Source organism: Sphaerodactylus townsendi, linkage group LG03 (assembly GCF_021028975.2).
Source record: "Sphaerodactylus townsendi isolate TG3544 linkage group LG03, MPM_Stown_v2.3, whole genome shotgun sequence".
NCBI lineage: Eukaryota > Metazoa > Chordata > Lepidosauria > Squamata > Sphaerodactylidae > Sphaerodactylus > Sphaerodactylus townsendi.
This window is the reverse complement of record NC_059427.1, coordinates 167,379,498-167,400,606: the sequence shown is the minus strand read 5'-3', so window position 1 is coordinate 167,400,606 and position 21,109 is coordinate 167,379,498. Positions and strand designations below refer to the sequence as shown.

General features: G+C 44.5%; 1 protein-coding gene across 1 annotated transcript in view; it reads right to left on the bottom strand.

Annotated features, from left to right (window-relative positions):
* Positions 1-21,109, bottom strand: part of LOC125428002 (neural cell adhesion molecule L1-like) — a 76,130-nt gene that overhangs the window by 14,349 nt on the left and 40,672 nt on the right. The window contains exons 10-13 of the mRNA XM_048487575.1: positions 19,362-19,484; positions 16,905-17,069; positions 3,120-3,248; positions 1,472-1,544 (exon numbers count right to left, since the gene is read on the bottom strand). Of these exons, the coding sequence (XP_048343532.1) occupies positions 1,472-1,544; positions 3,120-3,248; positions 16,905-17,069; positions 19,362-19,484 (490 nt within the window). The remainder of the gene's footprint in view (positions 1-1,471; positions 1,545-3,119; positions 3,249-16,904; positions 17,070-19,361; positions 19,485-21,109) is intronic.

Sequence of the window (21,109 nt, the reverse complement as noted above, 5' to 3'; positions counted from 1 at the left end):
CCCAAGCCTGCCTCCCACAGCCCAACTAGATGTTCCCTACTGACCATGTTATACACCAGGATCTGGAAAAGATCTTGATGCCCACCCTTTATTCTCTTGCTTGGCCAGTTCCGTCATTTGCTGAGCCCAGCCAGCCAAAGACTGCTTAATGCATGGAACGATCCATTCAAACATACACAAAGAATCTATACATTCTGCATTCATATACCTTGGGCCTCAGTGAGAAAGGGGGACTCTCTAAATAAAGAAAATAACCCAAAACAGAGCACCCCAGATGTATACATGTCGGGAGTGGTGTCGGGAGTGGTGTCCCCCAAGGATCCGTTTTGGGACCAGTGCTCTTTAACCTATTCATAAATGACCTGGAAGTAGGGGTGGGTAGCGTGGTGGCCAAGTTTGCAGATGATACCAAATTATGTAGTGTGGTGAGAACCACAAAGGATTGCAAAGAGCTCCAAGCGGACCTTGATAAATTAGGTGAGTGGGCTCAGAAATTGCAAATGCAGTTCAATGTAGCAAAATGTAAAGTGATGCACATAGGGGCAAAAAATCCAAACTTCACATACACGCTACAGGGGTCAGTGCTATCAGTCACAGACCAGGAAAGGGATTTAGGCGTCTTAGTTGATAGTTCCATGGGAATGTCAACTCAATGCATGGCAGCTGTAAAAAACCCAAACTCTATGCTGGGGATCATTAGAAAAGGAATTGAGAATAAAACTGCAAAGATTGTCATGCCCTTATATAAAGCAGTGGTGCAACCGCACTTGGAGTACCGTGTCCAGTTCTGGTCGCCGCATCTCAAAAAGGATATTGAGGAGATAGAAAAAGTGCAGAGAAGGGCAACAAGGATGATTGAGGGACTGGAGCACCTTCCCTATGAGGAGAGGCTGCAGCGTTTGGGACTCTTTAGTTTGGAGAGGAGGCTGAGGGATATGATTGAAGTCTACAAAATTATGCATGGGGTAGAAAATGTTGACAGAGAGAAATTTTTCTCTCTTTCTCACAATACTAGAACCAGGGGGCATCCATTGAAAATGCTGGGGGGAAGAATTAGGACTAATAAAAGGAAACACTTCTTCACGCAACGTGTGATTGGTGTTTGGAATATGCTGCCACAGGAGGTGGTGATGGCCACTAACCTGGATAGCTTTAAAAAGGGGCTTGGACAGATTTACACTATGCAAAAATTTCTCTCTGTCGACATTTTCTACCCCATGCATAATTTTATAGACTTCAATCATATCCCCCCTCAGACGTCTCCTCTCCAAACTAAAGAGTCCCAAACGCTGCAGCCTCTCCTCATAAGGAAGGTGCTCTAAACATATCAGATGACTCAAAACATTAACTTATGATTGTGGGGTGATGCCATCTTGCCTCTGGGAAAGAGACTATCCTACCACAACCCAATCCAGCCTGTCTGTTGCCATTTGCACATTTGGAGAGATCTCTCTGCTTTGTTGCATCGTACCTGTATTCCCCAAAAGTCTCATCCTTCATAGGTCTGGCCTCAGAGTCCACCTGCGTGTCTTCCTTGTCTTTAACTAGAACAGAGAACAGAACATGTTAAACTAGACAAAGGGGTTCGGAGACGGGGACCACCCTAAGCAGGGTTTTGGGACCGGGGGTGGGATGGCGTTAGTACCGAATGGTATCTCCGGAAGAGAAAGCTACACATCTCTATGGCCGATAATGGCCGTGGAGATGTGTAGTTTTCTCTTCTGGAATAGGGACCGTAGTAACGCTGGGATGCGAAGGGATTGTTAAAGAGCTACCTTCAGCCACTGGAGTCTGAGAGGTTGGATGGTCTTCAGAGGTCTGAAGAAGGAGGTTAGTGTTGAAGAGAGTGGAAGATGGCATGATAGAGAGCTATGGTTTACACAGTAACTTGCTAGCATTTCAGGCCAGAGCAGTTTTGCAGGTTTTTGGAAGTGGTACAAAAAGAGGCCAAACCTCTTTGGCTAGAGACAATACGAGGATGTCTAGGCACCAATAACTCTATCATACCACTTTCTATTTTGTCAAGAGGGAAACACCTACCCCTCCCACCATTGTTCGCCAGCATGGGATTCCTAGTGGTCTTGCTGTGGCAAGATAGTAAGAAATTGCACACCGAAAACAGAAAGCTAACCAGTTTTTTTTCAGAGGCTAGCCAAGCTGGTCTGTGGTCAAGCAGTTGGATTCCAGTTCAGTAGCCCCTTAGAGAGGAACATGATTTTGGAGGTATGCGCTTTTAAGAGTCAAAGTGTCCTTCGTCAGATGTATCTGACAAAGAGAGCTTTAAGAACAGAAGAGAATAAGAAAGAGCCTGCTGGATCAGGCCAGAGTCCATCTAGTCCAGCACTCTGCTATTCGCAGTGGCCCACCAGGTGCCTTTGGGAGCTCACAGGCAGGATGTGAAAGCAATGGCCTTCTGTTGCTGCTGCTGCTCCCAAGCACCTGGTCTGCTAAGGCCTTTGCAACCTCAGATGACCTTTGAAAGCTTTGACTCTGGAAAGCTCATATTCCCCAAATCTTGTTCTTCTCTGAGGAGCTGCTGGGATTGAATCTAACTGTCCTAACCAGTTTTTGACAGTTTTAATGGTGATGTGTCTCTTACAAGGAACCCTGGGAAATGTAGTTCTTGGAGTATGTAGAGCCTGGGATAGAGGACTTCTCAACCAGGCATTTCCCAGGACTCGTATGAACGAAGCAATGTCAAACCTATCGGTCTCCCCGAGTTCAGGATTAGCCTGCACAACCCTGCTGCTCAAATGTCGGATACAGAACCTCACTGCAGTACAAAACCTCAGGCAGTGTGTTCCAAAACAATTTCATTTCGTTTTCCCCCTCTCTGTTGGTATTCCAATTATCAGCCGGTGACACCGAGCGTCAGCTTCTAACTCAGTTCTGGTCTTCGCTAGACGAGCATCACCAACTCCTCCCCGATCTCCTAGGCTCAGTCTTCTTTTGCTGTAAAACGGGAATTGTAACAACCTACCTCACGGGACTGTTGTGAGGACGAACGACACCAGGCATGCTAAAGAGTGCTACATAACTGACAAGTGACAGGAGCCTGGGGGGATCTGCCCACGGGGGATCTGCTGCGAGATGCTAGGGTGGGGCTGGGGGCACCTCACCCGAGTACTTGCCACCCTTGCTGCGCTTGATGAAGCAGAGAAGGATCAGAACCAGCGTCAGGAGAACGACGGCACTGACAAAGCCGATGAACCAACCTTCCGTAGCAAAGCCCTTCTGACTCGCGTGGACTGCAAAGGAAGAACGGGACAATTCAGACACGGGGCCCGGTGCTACATTTGTATACAGCGCATAAGATTGTAGTTCATGTCTAAGGGAGGGAGGGAGCGAGCGAGCGAGCAAGGAAGCAAGGAAGCAAGCAAGGAAGGAAGGAAGCAAGGAAGGAAGCAAGGAAGGAAGCAAGGAAAGAAGCAGGGGGAAAAGGGAGGGAGGGAGGAAGCAAGCAAGGAAGGAAGGAAGGAAGGAAAAAGAAGGAAGGGAGGGAGGAAGGAAGGAAGGAAGGAAGGAAGGAAGGAAGGAAGGAAGGAAGGAAGGAAGGAAGGAAGGAAGGAAGGAAGGAAGGAAGGAAGGAAGGAAGGAAGGAAGGAAGGAAGGAAGGAAGGAAGGAAGGAAGGAAGGAAGGGAAAGGAAGGAAGGAAGGAAGGAAGGAAGGAAGGAAGGAAGGAAGGAAGGAAGGAAGGAAGGAAGGAAGGAAGAAAAAAAGGGAGGGAGGAAGCAAGGAAAAAAGGGAGGGAGGGAGGGAGATGGTATGGTGTTGCCCAATCTTATCAGATATCTTCCATGGGTGATGCAGCAAAGCCTTTTGGGTTTGGGATTTTGACAGGGAAGCACTTATCCTCGGCTCTGAGACTTGTTATTGTATAGTATAGTTATGTAACAGAGACATATCTGAAACTTGTTCTCGAACAGAGAAAATTTATCAGAAAAATCCCCACCTCTGGTAATCCCTTAGTTCCAACAGGTTTGACACTGGATAACTTCAGGTTTGACACTGGATAAATACTGCCAAAAACTTTCGAGAGAACTAACACAAGTTAAGAAATGGGTTGCCAATGGCTCCTCTTACCTTAGCAAAGTGGTTTCCTTTCTTTACAAAACATTAGGGGCACAGAAGTAGGGGACCCACAGGGACTTGCAGGTAGGGGGAGTCTCAATTCCCACTCCCTCTCGACTTCCCAGTGCCTCCCCATGGCACAGCCTGCAGCCTCTCACCTTCCCTTCCCTTCCTCCTGCCTGCCTACCTACTTTGTTTTGTCCTGCCCCCCAAGATAACCTCTGTCCCCTCCCTCACCCGCTTGAACCTGTCCCCCACCTTTCTCTATTCCCCTCCAGCTTTTCCTGTTTACCTCCTCCTTTCTCTAGCTTCATGAGCCTTCCCTCTAATCCAGTGGTGGCGAACCTATGGCATGGGTTCCAGAGGTTGCACTCAGAGCCCTCTCTGTGGGCACGGGCAAACAGAGTGCCCCCCCCCCACACATCTAGGCTGGCCTGGGCGGCTGGGCTCAATTATTAGCATTAAACCTAAGACCTAGTTTTGGGGAAGCAGTATAGGTAACCCTGTTAAGCACTGTTAAACCCCACTGATTTTCATGCAAAGAACTAAAGTGCGATCCTTTACCTGGGAATAAGCTCAGTTGCTGGCAATGGGGCTCGCTTCTGAGTAAACCCTCCTAGGGTCGTGATTCACCCGTTGGAAGAGTTGCATGGTTGCTTCAAAGCAAAGCCACCGACTACCACCAAGCTTACTCCCGAGTAATGCGTGCCTCGGAGCCGACCGTTTTTTCTAAACTAAAACCTCAGTATTCAGGTTAAATGGCCGTGTTGGCACTTTGCAATAAATAAGTGGGTTTTGGGTAGCAGTTTGGGCACTCCGTCTCGAAAAGGTTCGCCATCACTGCTCTAATCTTTCCTTTTTCGTTTTTTAGCCTGTCTATCCCCAACTCCACCAGCCACGCTGACACCAACTGTGGTTGGAAATCCTCAGCAATGTTGGCTGGGACTTGCTTAACAACTCTCAAAATGGCCAGCAAGGTGTTACAAGACAGCATCATGAAACTTCCATGGCCCATATATATATTTCACATTTCATATTATTTTGCAAACTTGATGCTTTCCTGCCATCTGCCCCTGTTCCCATTCTGTGGATGTTTTGATACACACTCTGTGGTTTAATTCAGAATTAGGTCTAATGACATTTGGCACGCAACTCCTAATTAGGCACTCAGAGGGGAAAGGGATTTGCATGAAACCGCAGGTTCCAAGTTGTGTTTCTTCATGTGGACCAATCCATCTTCACCTCTCCGCAAATTAGTATGACAGATAAAAAAATCTAACTGAAAAAATAATGTCCTAGATACACAATATATATTATTGTATATATAAACAAATTTAAAAATATATAAAATATGGTATATAAAATATATATAATAGTATATACTATATACCCAAGATGTAAATCCAGAGAAACTCAAATATATTTACATGCAAAAACATCCAGAACAGCAACGTTTGGGGACTTTGATTAAATATCACGCCCAAGAGCGAATACTTATTAGCAAAAACAATACTACTGAGATCTACTGAAGGCAAACAAATTCCCCCAGTATGATATTAGCATTCCTAACCACCAGTTGGCTCTTCCCCTGGCCATGCCCTGCACCACCCCAGGGGGCGAAGGGGCACTAGTGTCACATTCAGTACCACGTCCCACTGCAATGAGCCCGGGGGGGGGGATCTGCCAGTGTGGCACTGCTCCCTCCAGTGGATTCAGCTCCCCCCCCCCTCTGATGGGGTTGTAAGTCATACCCACCATGGCCCTTAGTGGGTGACTTGAGAGTAGATGGGCCGGTGAGAGAACAGGCGAGCAACTTGAGAGTGGGTGGGTGGGTGGGCGGGCGGGCGGGCGGGCGGGCACAAGAGTTTGTGTGCTTGGACAAATTCCATGCTGCCTCTCCAAAGCAGCTAACAATGAAGCAAAAACAAATTCAAATGCTAATAAAATCAATGGTAGATCCAGAAGGTTGGGGGCGGGGGGGGGGGGCACGGAATGACTGGGAGATCCAAAAGTTTGGGCCAGGAGAGGCAGATCCAGAAGTTGGGGGGGGGGACAATTTGACAGCTTGCCCCAGGCGCCATTTGCTGCAGATACACCCCTGTTGGCGCCATGCGCCTCCGTGGTGGGATGAATAATCCAGTTAAACCATATCCCCCATAAAATCCACATTCACTTCATACACCAAGGAAAGGGAAAGGAAAGAACAAAGGAGGGAGACGGAAGGAAGAGGGGAGGCCAACCAGATGCTGCCTCAACCATAAACCTGGTGCAAAAGCCCTGTCTCTGCGAAATTGTGCCTAACCTCTCAGGCCCCAGGTCTCACCTGACACAGCGATCCACCAGCCAGCTTTCAATCCAGGGCACACCAGTAAATTGTTATTTGGGCCTTCTGGAAGGCTCTTTGGGAGATACATTCACTGCTCTTCCTAACGTTTACTGCAAATCTGCTCACTTCCAATAGCTAGCTCTGGCCCTTTGTCTCTCGCAAGGAGGAGCAACTGCTCCCCATCCCCTCTTTCGCCACCTCGTAAATATTTCAAGGCAGTCACCGAATCCCTGCCTTTACCATTGTTTCTGAAATCTACACAGAGCCCTCGCCCAAGCCTCGCTTTCCAAGAGCATCCCTCCAAGAAGCCGTCTCCTCTTAAAGATGCCACATCAAATAACAGTAACCCATAAATAACACACCACAAAAACCTATTAAAATGCCCAAGAAACCAAGAGGGAGGAAACAGTCAAAAGATAAAAACGAAAAGGACAATAAAAAACTGACATCTTTAAATATACTACTGATAGATTGCAAAGCACCGGCTGTGAATTGACTCCTTACAAATGTACATTCTATTGTGAAGTTTAATAGAAGAGACCGCTCAGTGTAACATATCATCCTCCACAAGTCTGGAGACAGGTTGCCAGCTCTGGATTGGAAAACACCTGGAGATTTGGGGGGGGGGGGTGGAGCCTGGGGAGGGCAGGATTTGGGAAGGGGAGGGCCCTCAGCAGAGTGCAGGGCCATAGAGTCCACTTTCCAAACCAGCCATTTTCTGTAGGGAAACTGATCTTGGCCATCTAGAGATCAAATGTAATAGTGAGTGATCACTGAGTGCAGGGGAGTAACTACTTGAAATGGTGCCGGGGTATCGCCCTGGGCTCCTCCCCCTGCCCCCATCTTTGGGGGGGCAGGGGGCGGTTTGGAACAGGGGGGCGGTTGAATGCCAGTGAGTGGGGCTTGCCCCGCCCCCATCTCACATGGAGTTCAGGAGTGGAGCCAGCCCACCCACCCCCCCGGTCTCCAAGTCAGTCTCCTCTTGCTGACCTTACTCACAATCTCCACATTGGGCGACAAGGGCCCGTTTGGTCTGGGCCTCAGCCAGGCATAAATCCAGCTTTAAACTTCAGGCTTTCAGCTTGCAGTTTAAAGCTGGATCTAAGCCTGGCTGAGGACCGGATCAAATGTGCCCTTGCCATTCTGATCTACATGTGGAGATCGGAGGTGGGGCCAGCCATAGGGAGTTCCGGACAGAGGTACAATTGCAAAGGGGGACACTACCCTAAAATGCACCCCCAGGAAGTGGCGTCCAGTGCCCCAGCCGCCTCACCCCCGTGCCCTCCCTAGCTACACCACAGTCTAGGACAGGGGTCTGCAACTTGTGGCTCTCCAGATGTCCACAGGTTGCAGACCCCTGGTCTAGGAGGTGCTTCCTGGAGCTTGGTAACTCTACTTGGATACAACTGGATCTCCAGACTACAGAAATCAGTTCTTTTGGAGGAAATGGCTATTTTGCAGGGTGGGTTCTATTATACCCCATTGAGGTCTCTTTACAGCCCTTCCCCAGGCTCAGACCCTAAAATCTCCAGGAATTTCTCAACCTGGAGTTGGCAACCCTACTGGGAAGGGCTTTCCAGAGTTTTTGTGCCACAACCAAGTCAGCCCTTTCTCTCACTGCTACCCGTCTAGCCTCAGAGAATGTGGGGGGCGGGGTCTCTGAAGATGACTAGAGCGGTTGAGTACGTTAATACAGGAGTAGCGGTTGAGTACGTTAATACAGGAGTTTATGGTCTTTATGCTGCTAATACAGATAAATGAGTAAAGAGCAAAAACAAATGTAATCAACTAAACACGAAGCACAAAACCCTGACTTTATAATAATATCTGTAAACAAGTATAAATGTGCATTTAAATCATGTGAGTCAACACAGTGAATACAAACACGGTAAAGCCAGCAAATAACGCAAACCCTTCCTGTAACGGAAGAGCTGGCTTCCTGCCACTCTTTCAAAGGTAACGTGGGTTGGGATTTTGTTATTAAGCATGCAAAAAAATCACTGCAAACAAAACGGTTTTTGGAAAAATATATATAGATGTTTATTGAGTCCTGCACCTGCTCAATAAACTGAAAATGCAAAAGCAAAAGTTAAAACAATAACTTAAAATTCCTGGTAGTGTAGCTTTGTTACACAAAGATGCAAGCAGAGACTAAACACTTAACTATGACAGAAAATATTCACTGGCAGAGATTAACGGACTAAAACCTAGATAGATAACAGGCAGAGTTTTCAAACAGAACAACAGCAAGCATAAAGAGGTATAGAAAGAGAGAGAGATAAACTAATGAAATGCTGAAAGGCAAATTATACAGAAATTGTCTGTCAGCTGATGTAAATGGACCAATCATTCTTTCTTGATAATTAGCTGAGTCAGCTTGGCAAAAATCAAAAGTTGCTAACAGGTGTTAACGATTTGAGTCCTAACTAAAGGGAACATGCTCTACAGCTGGGGCTCTACACTTAGCCAAACAAGCTACTAAAATAGAGAAATTTAAAATGGTAGACTCAATTTCTCTACACTTCCCCATAAAGAATAAAAGAGTCTCTAAGTAGGGAAGCAGCAGTAGGCTGAAGTACGTTATATAAGAGACGCCAATCCAAGAGAATCCAGAATGAATTCCCAGGTATTTACTTGTTTTCGTGGAATCACCATCTGCTTCCTCAGCATGTCTGTATTCACCACGCCCATTGCTATTCATGGAACAATCTTGGGCAATTCAGACACAGTTTGCCAATTTGCATTCCATTCCTCACAGGTTAACTAGCCACGAAAATGAGTAAATACATGAAAATTCGTTCTGGATTCCCTTGGATTGAATTTTCACTTCTCACTCCTGCCCCTTTCCTGCTTAAAGACTATTTTATTCTTTATGGGGAAGGGTCTATGCTATTTGCTAGCTTTGCTGGATCTGTATTCACTGTGTTGACTCATATAATTCAAATACACAGTTTAACTTGTTAAGTTGCTATTATACAGCCAGGATTTTGTGCTTTGAGTTCAGCTGATTGCTTTAACATATGCCAGCTCATTGGCCAATCTGCTTGATTCACAGATGATCACTGTGTCTGGTCACTTAACAGATCAGTCCACATATTCTAGATTCCGACTTTGACCAGACATGCGTCATGGGTTAGGTCACATCTGCAACTGAAGCTGGAATTATCCATGACCTTTGCCCCAAAGATTTAAGGATCTACCGATGGCCAGATTTGTTCCTAGTGTCCATTATCTTTGGCAGCTTTCCTGCTGTGCATCTGGCATTTCACACACATAGACTTCGTATTGATTTTCTGCAAAGGTCAGTGAATGAGCAAGCTGCCAATCAACTGTGGAGTTTAGGGGTAGTGAAATCCCTGACCACTTCTGGTATGAATGGGAAGATAAAGGATTGTTGGCAACTAGATAAGGGGGGCGGGGGGCGGAAAGAAGCATTGTGACATTATAATGTTGAGACTGGTGAGAATGATGGGAACAATGTTTCATGGGAAGGTTATGTCATTAATGAACAGAGCGTTAATATGTAAACAGAGCCGGGAGGGGGAAGGAGGAAAGCAAAGCCTCAATTTTCCAAGATGTGGGGAGAAGGGGAAATTCTCCCTCTGAACAATTGGGAAAGGTGGAGGGAAGGGGGAATTAAAGGGTTGAGAAGTGCAAAAGCAGCAGGTTCAAAAGGAAATGTTGAAAAAGAAAAAGATATTGACACATGTTTGTGCCACATATAGAATTAGCGGATTTCCTAATTAAAGTATTCTATGCTCGTTTAGCTAATGCCTGCATGTGGAAAGCCCATGATGTATCAAGGGGATATGTGTTAAAAGCTGACTGGTCAGATTGTGAACCTCGTGTCCACTTGAGGGGTGGGCAAGAGGGCTGAGCAGGGGCCTTAAAATTGAGACCCGCACCCACCAAGGTGCCCTCTCTCCGCGACTGCAGCCGTGACCTCAATAAACTGCTTACTGCTGACCGCCTTGTTCGTGAGTATTTTGGGCAGAAAATATTCCATAACAATGGCGGGTAACTGTAAGGTTGTGATTTAGTTGGAGTTGCTGGTTCGGCCTTGGAGGAGATTCCTCAGGCGCGTTGGGCTGATTGCCCAGCGCAGTTGTTATCGCTTGCTTAACCTTGCTTTCTGTCTGTGTGAAACTGCTTCTGGTTTGTGGGAATGAGTAATTGTTTATGTCCAGGTCTTGGCGGGAAGAGAGGCCCGTAAAAGCGGCCATCCGACTAGAGGGGGGTTAGATTCTGCATTGCCTGTAGTGTCATGAAAGCCAGCTCAATAAAGAACTGATAAGGTTACTTTTGGACTGGACCTTGCTGATTCCTTACAGTAACTACGTGAAAATTGTTTCTGTAAACATAAACGGTTTGAATTCTCCTGAACACAGATGAAATCCATATTTTCTTTTCTAACAAATCTGGCCAGCTTAAGTCTTTTGAAGTTGGAATTCAAACCGTTTATGTTTACGGTTTAATAGAGGTATTAAAAAATGTATAGGAATAGCACAGCAAAGATTCGAATAAATGATGGATGGTCAGAGGAAGTAAAGATAGAAAGTGAAACAAGGATGCCCTCTCTCACCATCACCATTTGTGGTAGCAATGGAATATTTAGCAGATAGGATTAGAAATAATGGAAGAATTAAAGGATATAAGATTAACCAAGGTTAAATTTATTTGCCAATGATATATTATTAATAACGATTAACCCAGTGGAAACGTTGAGAGAATTGAAAATAATATTAAATGATTTTCAAAAGCTCTCTGGGTTGGAGGTAAATATGGGAAAAAAACAGAAATATTGGGAATAAACATAGAAAATAAAACATTAGGAAAGAGAATGGTGAAGAAGAGAATTAAATACTTAGGCATAACACTAACAAATGGAAAGGAGAAGATGTTTAAATATAATTATGAAACGAAGTGGAAGAAAATTGCGAAGCAACTAAAAGAGTGGCAAGAGGAGAACCTATCCATCACAAGAAGAATAATGGCATTAAAATGTGCGTAATGCCAAAAATATTTTACCTATTCCATTACTCTACCCTTAGAGATCAAAAAGAAGCAGTTTGAGGAATGGGATAATAAAATTAATAATAATAATTAATAATAATAATAAAATTAAATCTTGGGTGTTCAATCAAAATATCAGGATGCCTATGGGATGCTGGGGCTGCTTGCATCTTTGGGGCTGGGGGGAAGGGAATGTAGTACCAAATCCCCTGGCCCAGATTGCATTCACCCAAGAGTTCTTAAAGAGCTCAAGCATGAAATTGCTGATCTTCTCACATTAATATGCAACTTATCCCTGAAATCAGGCTCCATCCCTGAAGACTGGAAGATGGCCAATGTCACACCAATCTTTAAGAAAGGGTCTAGGGGGGACCCGGGAAATTACAGGCCAGTCAGTTTGACATCTGTTCCTGGTAAATTAGTAGAATCTATCATTAAAGATAAAATTATTAAACATGTAGAAAAGCAAGACCTGCTGAGGAAGAGTCAGCATGGCTTTTGTAGAGGCAAGTCCTGTCTTACAAACTTACTAGAGTTCTTTGAGGGTGTAAACAGACATGTGGATAAGGGGGAACCAGTGGACATTGTCTACTTGGATTTCCAAAAGGCTTTTGACAAAGTTCCTCACCAGAGACTGTTGAGAAAACTCAGCAATGAAGGAATAAGAGGGGAAGTCCTCCTATGGATTAAAAACTGGTTGAGGAACAGGAAACAAAAGGGTGGAGTATAAATGGGAAGTTCTCACAATGGAGAGATGTAGGGAGTGAATTGTCCCCAAGGATCCCGTTTGGGACCAGCTCTTTAACTTATTCATAAATTACCTGGAAGTAGGGGTGGGTAGTGTGGTGGCTAGTTTGCAGATGATACCAAATTATGTAGGGTGGTAAGAACCACAAAGGATTACTTGAAAGAGCTCCAAAGCGGACCTTGATAAATTAGGTGGGAAGTGGGCTAAGAAATGGCAAATGCAGTTCAATGTAGCTAAATGTAAAGTGATGCACATAGGGGCAAAAAAACCCAAACTTCACATACACGCTACAGGGGTCAGTGCTATCAGTCACAGACCAGGAAAGCGATTTGGGCGTCTTAGTTGCTAGTTCCATGGGAATGTCAACTCAACGCATGGCAGCTGTGAAAAAGGCAAACTCTATGCTGGGGATCATTAGGAAAGGAGTTGATAATAAAACTGCAAGGATTGTCATGCCCTTATATAAAGCAGTGGTGCGACCGCACTTGGAGTACTGTGTTCAGTTCTGGTCGCCACATCTCAAAAAGGATATCGAAGAGATAGAAAAGGTGCAGAGAAGGGCAACGAGGATGATTCAAGGACTGGAGCACCTTCCTTATGAGGAGAGGCTGCAGCATTTGGGACTCTTTAGTTTGGAGAGGAGGCGGCTGAGGGGGGATATGATTGAAGTCTATACAATTATGCATGGGGTAGAAAATGTTGACAGAGAGAAATTTTTCTCTCTTTCTCACAATACTAGAACCAGGGGGCATTCATTGAAAATGCTGGGGGGAAGAATTAGGACTAATAAAGGAAACACTTTTTTTCCATATAGCGTGTGATTGGTGTTTGGAATATGCTGCCACAGGAGGTGGTGATGGCCACTAACCTGGATAGCTTTAAAAGGGGCTTGGACAGATTTATGGAGGAGAAGTCAATCTATGGCTACCAATCTTGATCCTCCTTGATCTCAGATTGCTAATGCCTTAGCAGACCAGGTGCTCAGGAGCAGCAGCAGCAGCAGAAGGCCATTGCTTTCACCTCCTGCATGTGAGCTCCCAAAGGCACCTGGTGGGCCAATGCGAGTAGCAGAATGCTGGACTAGATGGACTCTGGTCTGATCCAGCAGGCTAGTTCTTATGTTCTTATGTTCTTATGTAGTAGCATTGTAGATTGTTTCTGCTCTTTTCCTCCAGCAGGTGTTGGTCAAGGCCAGCTCTAACGGACTTGCATTTTATCTCTCACTGTCTGCATATTTGGGCTGTTAGTTCTCATGGGGGGGGGGGGGGGGCACCCTCAATGATATTACTGACAGTTTGCGCGGGGAAAAGTCAGTTCTGGCTTTGCCACCCTGTTCGCAAGATGCGGAATAAAGGACTGTTTTAACAAGACTTTGTTTCCATCATTGGGAATCTGACACGAAAAAGACCGAGAGTAATGAACAAAATAGTATATATGTCAAAGAAACTTCTGGGATGGGGGATCCTGAAATTACAAGAATACGATGAGGCTTTCCAAATAAAGAGTTTGATGGGAATTCAAGAAGATAAAAGTGAAAGATGGATTAAATTTGAAAACGAGATAAATGAGATGATAGGCTGTTTTTGGGATCTATACAAATTATTTAAAAACAGAAAATCAAAAATTAATTGGACCCCGAAAAGTGATGTTAGAAATTTGGGAGAAATGGAAAGGTTCATGGATGCCAGGAATTCTGGACAAGGTGCCGCTGGGAAGCATGGTCGGTAAAGAGGGGAGAAATGCGACAAGATCTTTACAAAGGAAAGGCGCAAAAATTGTAGCTAATTTGTATAACGAAAGAGGAAAAATAATAACTTTGCCAAAATGTATAGAATGAGGAGGTTTTGAGAGCTGGTTGGTGTAAAGAGGCATTTGGGAAAAGCGAAAAGTCTCAAGGATTACAGGAGAAAGTATAATGCAGAATTCGGAGTGCCACATTGCATTCCTTATGCTGCACTCTGTTTGGAAGCGGGACAACATCTTCTGGTTACGAAAGCTTGGCTGGCCACCCTTAAGTTCTGGGTTCGCCTGTGCTTTAATTTGGACACTGGTAGCCTCATCAATCATATCCTCCCCCAGCTCCATGGATCTAAGTGGTGGCGGGCAGTTGAAATTAAAATACTTTCCCTGGGATTCTCCTGGGAGTCTTTGCAAATGCTACCTCCTTCCGAACTCTTTTTTCAACTAAAAAGGAGACTCCTTGACCAGGAGCTACAAGTTCTACAAGGCCAAAGCATGATAACTGTTCCCCCTTCTTTTTCAACATCAAATTCAAAACCAATCTGATGGCAGACTATCTGAGTATACTCCAAGAGCCCAAGCTTAGATGGATATACGCAAGGGCTCATTGTAATTCCTTCCCTTGTTCTGTACTCCAAGGGAGGTTTCTTAAAATTGATTCGTAAGAGCGGAAATTGCCCCCACTGTTCTATAGTGGTGCAATCTATGGAACATATAATGCTTAATTGCCCCAAATACGAAGAAGCTAGGACCAGGCTTTTGACTCTTCTTCCTGCTCAGTTTAAGGAATACTCTGTTGCTGGGAAGGTTGCATTCCTACTAAACAACTCTTCTTCTGTGATTTTAGATTCTGTCGCTAGGTTCCTTTTAGGAACTTTGGAATAATACCTGCGATGGTTTTATGTATGGAACATTTGCCTGGATAATGCTGGTTGTTATATTGGTATTATGCCTAATAAAGGTTTTATGTATGTATGTATGTATAATGCAGAAATGCATAATAAAATATGAAAAGACAGCAGGGAGAATTTGGGGGCATCTATAGAAATATATGGTTGATGATATAGAGTTCATGGTAAGAGCCATCATGGAAAAAATGGAAACAAGATGGTGTAAAAGATAAAGACACTATTCAAAAAAAATAATAGAAAATATAAATAAGATGAAAATTGAACAATACGCAGAACTGGAGAAGAAATTAATGTTAAAATGGTATAGAACCCTGAAACAACTGGCATATATGATAAGATGATTTAGTCCAAAGTGTTGGCACTGTGGGGACAGAAATGCAATATATTTACATATGTGGTTGGAATGTGAAGAGGTTAAACAATTATGGAAACATGTTTTATCGTACATAGAAAAATATGTAAAAGTAAAAATAAGGGTAAATATAGACCTATTACTTATAGACAGAATAGATAACAAAGAAATAGAACAAAGACAACGGTTATTATTTACACTAATGATAAGAGCAGTCCATGCCTTAATAGCATTGGGATGGAAAAATAAAAAATATGGACTATACAGAAATGGCAGGGATCTGTATGGGAACAGGTACAACTAGAAATTTTCGGAATAATGTCAAGAAACCAAATTTGGCAAAATAAACAAATGGACATGTTGACGATTTGGACCGAATTCACAGATTGGTTGACTGAAATTGGAATTACAGAAGATAAGTGGAAAAGAAGAGTTGAAAGAATGAACCTGCTGCTGCACATTTGAAAGAAAGAAGAAGGAATTGGGGGGTGGAGGGAGGGGGGGAAAGGGGTAAAAGGGGTAAAATGATATTAAAGATGTAACAAAAGGCTAAAAATGTTTGTAAAAATAACAATCCAAAATATCAATTTTTTTTAAAAAAAGATAAAGGATTGTGCCAGTATCTAACAGGCACATCCACCTTAGACTTAGATCTGTCATCTCAGCAAAGCCACAATTTTTCCTCTGCCCCAAACCACAGCGGACTTCCCTCCCTTGGTGCCACCAGAGGGCCTTTCAACGTTTTTTGTTAATTGACAATTGATATATTGTTATATTTACTATACAATTACAACAGTCGGTCTACTAAGTCTTCCCAGATTTTGTAAAATAGTAAGCCAATAGTCACTTTTTGTTCAGGAGATATTACAGGATATCTCTGCAATGAAAAGGGCCAGAGGTGGTTGTTTTTTCCCCAAAGGAAAGTTGGAAATTCAGAGGAACTCGTAGCCGGATCATTATAAGGCTATAATGCTATAGCGATTTGCCAATTGCCAGAGTTATAATGCAATTTGCCAATTACGAAATCCAGTGATTTGGAAAGGGAAAATGGCCGACACAGCAACTGGGCAGGGAAAATTGTTGTCGTAAACGACTGTAGGAAAGCAGGTTTAGGAAAGATTGCAAAAAGGTGAAGTCACAAGGTCATGATGCTGTTTCCCAAACACAGGAAAGCCAGACCAAATATCAAATGTGCAAGGAACCCTTACCTCCCAAACAGACTCAGTGAAAGACAAGGCATTGGCCCCATAGAACAGAGATTGCTTGCCATTGATAGCAACTTTGGACTTCCTTGGTGGTCTCCCATCCAAGTATTAACTAGGGCCAGCCATGCTTAGCTTCCAAGATCTGATGAGATCAACTAGCCTGGCCATCCAGATCAGGACAGAGATGAACCGAGGTGGTTTGCCATCGCCTCCCTCTGCATCGCAACCCTGGACGTCCTTGATGGCCTGCCATCCAAGTACTAACCAGGGGTGATCTGATAAGACTGGGCTACCCTGGGATCTGATAAGACTGGGCTACCCTGGGATCTGATAAGACTGGGCTACCCTGGGATCTGATAAGACTGGACTACCCTGGGATCTGATAAGACTGGGCTACCCTGGGATCTGATAAGACTGGGCTACCCTGAGTCATCCAGGTCAAGGCAAAGAAAATATAAGACGAGTCCAATCAAGTCTGAGCTTACTGAGTGACAGAAGTCGTTTCCATGTTGACCCTGGGTCCACAGGATCACTTACCGTTGCCGTACGTTTCCACCTCTTCCTCCCAGAAAGTTTCGTTGGTCCCATTACGGTGCTCTTTCACAAACTGGATACGATACTGTTTGCCCGACTGCAGGTCCGGGATAATGTAGAAGCCCGTATTGGAGCTGGCCTTCCCTAAGTTACGCCACGGTTCTCCGTCTAGTGAGTACCAAAAAAGAAAGGGGAATGTCCACATTATATTCAATTCCTTCAGCAGCTAGAGGTTATGAGCCAGCGTGGCGTAGTGGTCAAGAGCAGGTGCATTCTAATCTGGGGAACTGGGTTTGATTCTCTGCTCTGCCACTTGAGCTGTGGAAGCTTATCTGGTGAATCGGATTAGCTTGTGCACTCCAACACATGCCAGCTGGGTGACCTTGGGCTAGTCACAGCTCTTCGGAGCTCTCTCAGCCCCACCCACCACACAGGGTGTTTGTTGTGAGGGGGGAAGGGAAAGGAGTTTGTAAGCCCCTTTGAGTCTCCTACCGGAGAGAAAGGGGGATATAAATCCAAACTCTTCTTCTTCTTCTGATGTGGCCCAGCTAATAATAAGTACATTGGCTCTTTCGATTTTTAATTTTTAGCTAAACAACCTTCCTTGAGAAAAGTTTGCTCCAGAAAACATTTATGAGCTACTATTCTACTTAAGGAACTTGATGTAAACAGAAGTAAAAACAGGACAGATACATAAAGTACATGAAACTCTGCGAATTATAATCACAGTTTACAACTATCCTACCTCACAGAACTCAACATAAACAGAAGTAAAAATGGGATACGTACATAAAATAAATAAAACACTGTGAATTATAATCACAGTTTACAACTAACAGTAGGTAGAAAAGCTAAACTCTTCAAATGCCTTCCTGAATAAAGCTGTCCCCAAGTGCCTCGCAAAGATGGAACGAGGGGGGGGGGGGGCAGGCAAACCTCTCTGGAGAAGTTTGTTCCATAATTGTGGGGCTGCTGCTGGGAAAGCAGCTTCTTTGATTGATGGGACAGAAAAGCGTCTTTGGTCAATGCACTCAGAATCCTCAAAAGTTATTCTTCTTGCATGTCTTATGTTGGCCAGACACTGGGGAAATTTACTGAGGTCTCACACATGCTTTTCCATTGGCAACACGGACTCGGTCCCATGACCAGCGAAGAAAATGGCCCTGTTGATGCTACACTACTGTGGAGTGCACCTGAATTCTCCAGATAAGCCTCCACAGCTCAAGCGGCAGTGTGGGGAATCAAACCCGGTTCCTCCAGATTAGAGTACTCCTGCTCTTAACCACTATACTACTGCTGCTCCTATAGGGAGAAAACATGTATGCCTGTGTATAACAGAAGGCATTTCAATCTTTTCCTTATGTGCTCTCCTCTGCCTCTTGGGTCTGCCCTTCCCTGTTAGCTATAAGGAACTTATCCAAGAGCACGTACTGTGCTCTAGAAAAGAAGAGTTTGGATTTATACCCACCATAAAGAGTCTCACGGAGGCTTACAAACTCCTTCCCTTCCTCGCCGCATAACAGACACCTTGTGGGGTAGGTGAGGCTGAGAGAGTTATGGGAGAACTGTGACTGGCCCAAGGTCACCCAGCAGGCTTCATGTGCAGGAGCAAGGAAACACACCCAGTTCACCAGATAAGAGTCTGCTGCTCATGTGGAGGAGTGGGTAATCAAACCTGATTCTCCAAATTACAGTCTGCCACTCTTAACCACATTATTATTATTATTATTATTATTATTATTATTATTATTATTATTATTATTATTATTATTATTATTATTATTATCATTATCATCATTATCATCATCACCATTATTATTATTATTATTATTATTATTAATGATAATGATAATGATAATGATAATGATAATGATAATGATAATGATAATGATAATGATAATGATAATAATAAACCGCCCTGGAGGGCTCAGGACGGTGAACAGGCAAATAGATAGAGCACAAATAAAATCCATAATATCAAGGTTTAAATAATCATTACATATGGCTCTATATGTTAAAATCAACCCCATTAAAATGCAGCATCTTAATATCAAATGTACCGATGGCGTCCTACTAATAATCCCTAAGGAGAGGAGGGAGGGAGGGACAGCAGGGTCCACAGATGTTATAAAAAGGAGGGGGGCATCAGCAGCTGGACTCCCCAAAGGCCCGGTGGAACAGCTCCGTCTTGCAGGCCCTGCAGAATTCATTAAGATCCCGCCCATTGACGCTCTAAAATTAGCTCACACAAGGCAAAGAGTGCGGGTCTTAGAAGACCTTATGCATGGCAGTGGCTTGGGCCAACTGTTTCTCTACTTATGAATGGATGATAGCCACGTGCCCTTATAAATGACATGAAACAAATGGGAGAAGGGAGCGTTGTTATTCACCCAGCCCCACCCAGCCCCCCGCCCTCTCACCCAGCCCCACCCTCACATCAGAAGCCCCATTGCCCCTTACCGGTCTTGTCCATAATATGGACTGAAAACTCTATATCTCGTCGCTTTGGATGCGGATTCCACGTGATGACTGTGAAGTTCTCTCCCACTTTAGAAGTGGTGATATTCTGAAAGGACAGCATCACTAGGAAGGCAGGAAGAGAAGCAGAAAGGGGGTTTATTGGTGCTTCATGCCATCATGCGAGAACCTGTGGAGCAAAGTGTCTTCCGGTGAACTGCCAGAGACCCCCAGCCCCCCTTTAGAGAACAGCAAGTTAATCAAGGTGGCAAACAGGAGCCCCAAAACATGCTCAGAGACATTATCCTGGGGACACCTGCGTACATTGATTTCCTGCCCGTCCGCCTGAGATGCTGTATGCAGAAAACTGCAGATGAACCTGGTATGTGACAGAGACTTTAGATTTCTGATGACCCCGGTGTGGGGCTTTCAAGGCAAGTGAGAAGAAGCCATGGTTTGCCATTGGTTTCCTCTGCAGAGCCTTCCTTGGTGGTCTCCCATCCATAAGAACATAAGAACATAAGAACTGGCCTGCTGGATCAGACCAGAGTCCATCTATAGTCCCTGCACTTCTACTACTCAGCGGTGGCTCCACCAGGTGCCCTTTAGGGAGCTCAGAGATGGGAAAGCAATGGCAACTTCTGCTGCTGCTGCTGTCTTTGCTCCCGAGCACCCTGGTCTGCTACAGGCATTTGCAATCTTGAGATGAAGGAGGATCAAGATTGGTAGCCATAGATCGACTTCTCCTCCATAAATCTGTCCAAGCCCTTTTTAAAGCTATCCAGGTTAGTGGCCATCACCACCTCCTGTGGCAGCATATTCCAAACACCAATCCTGCGTTAGTGAAGAAGTAAGTTTTCCTTTTATTAGTCCTAATTCTTCCCCAGCATTTTCAATGAATGCCCCAGGTTCTAGTGCATTGTGAAAGAGAAGAGAAAAATGTCTCTCTGTCCACATTTTTCTACCCCATGCATAATTTTATAGACTTCAATCATATCCCCCCCTCAGACATTACCACTCTCAAACTAAAAAAAGAGTCCCCAGCGCTGCAATACTCTCCTCATAAAGGAAGATTGCTCCAATCCTTCAATCATCCTGGGTTGCCCTTCTCCTGCACTTTTCTATCTGCTTCAATATCTTTTTTGAGGGTGGTGACCAGAACCAGACACAGTACTCCAAGTGCGGTCGCACCACTGCTTTATATAAGGGCATGACAATCCTTGCAGTTTTATTATCAACTCCTTTCCTAATGATCCCCAGCATAGAGTTTGCCTTTTTCACAGCTGCCATGCATTGAGTTGACATTCCCATGGAACTATCAACTAAGACGCCCAAATCCCTTTCCTGGTCTGTGACTGATAGCACTGACCCCTGTAGCGTGTATGTGAAGTTTGGATTTTTTGCCCCTATGTGCATCACTTTACATTTAGCTACAAGTTCTAAAGTACTCCAAGTACTGATCCTGCTTAGTTTCCAAGACCGTGCGAGATTGGGCTATACCACGCTGCCTTCCCTCGCTCTGGTCCACCGTAGGGCTCCAAAAAGTTCCAGAAATCTTACATCTCTGTTTGACCTTGCTTAATTGCTTTGCCTGCCTCTGTCTCTTTGGAAGCTGACCCAGCCCCTGGCCACTGGAGATCTAGATCCTGCAAGGAGACACCAGGACCTTCCAATGTATGGTCTCAAATCCATGAAGTCAAAAAACCCTACATTTCAATGGTGGTAGTTCCCATAATCAACAAATGTATGGC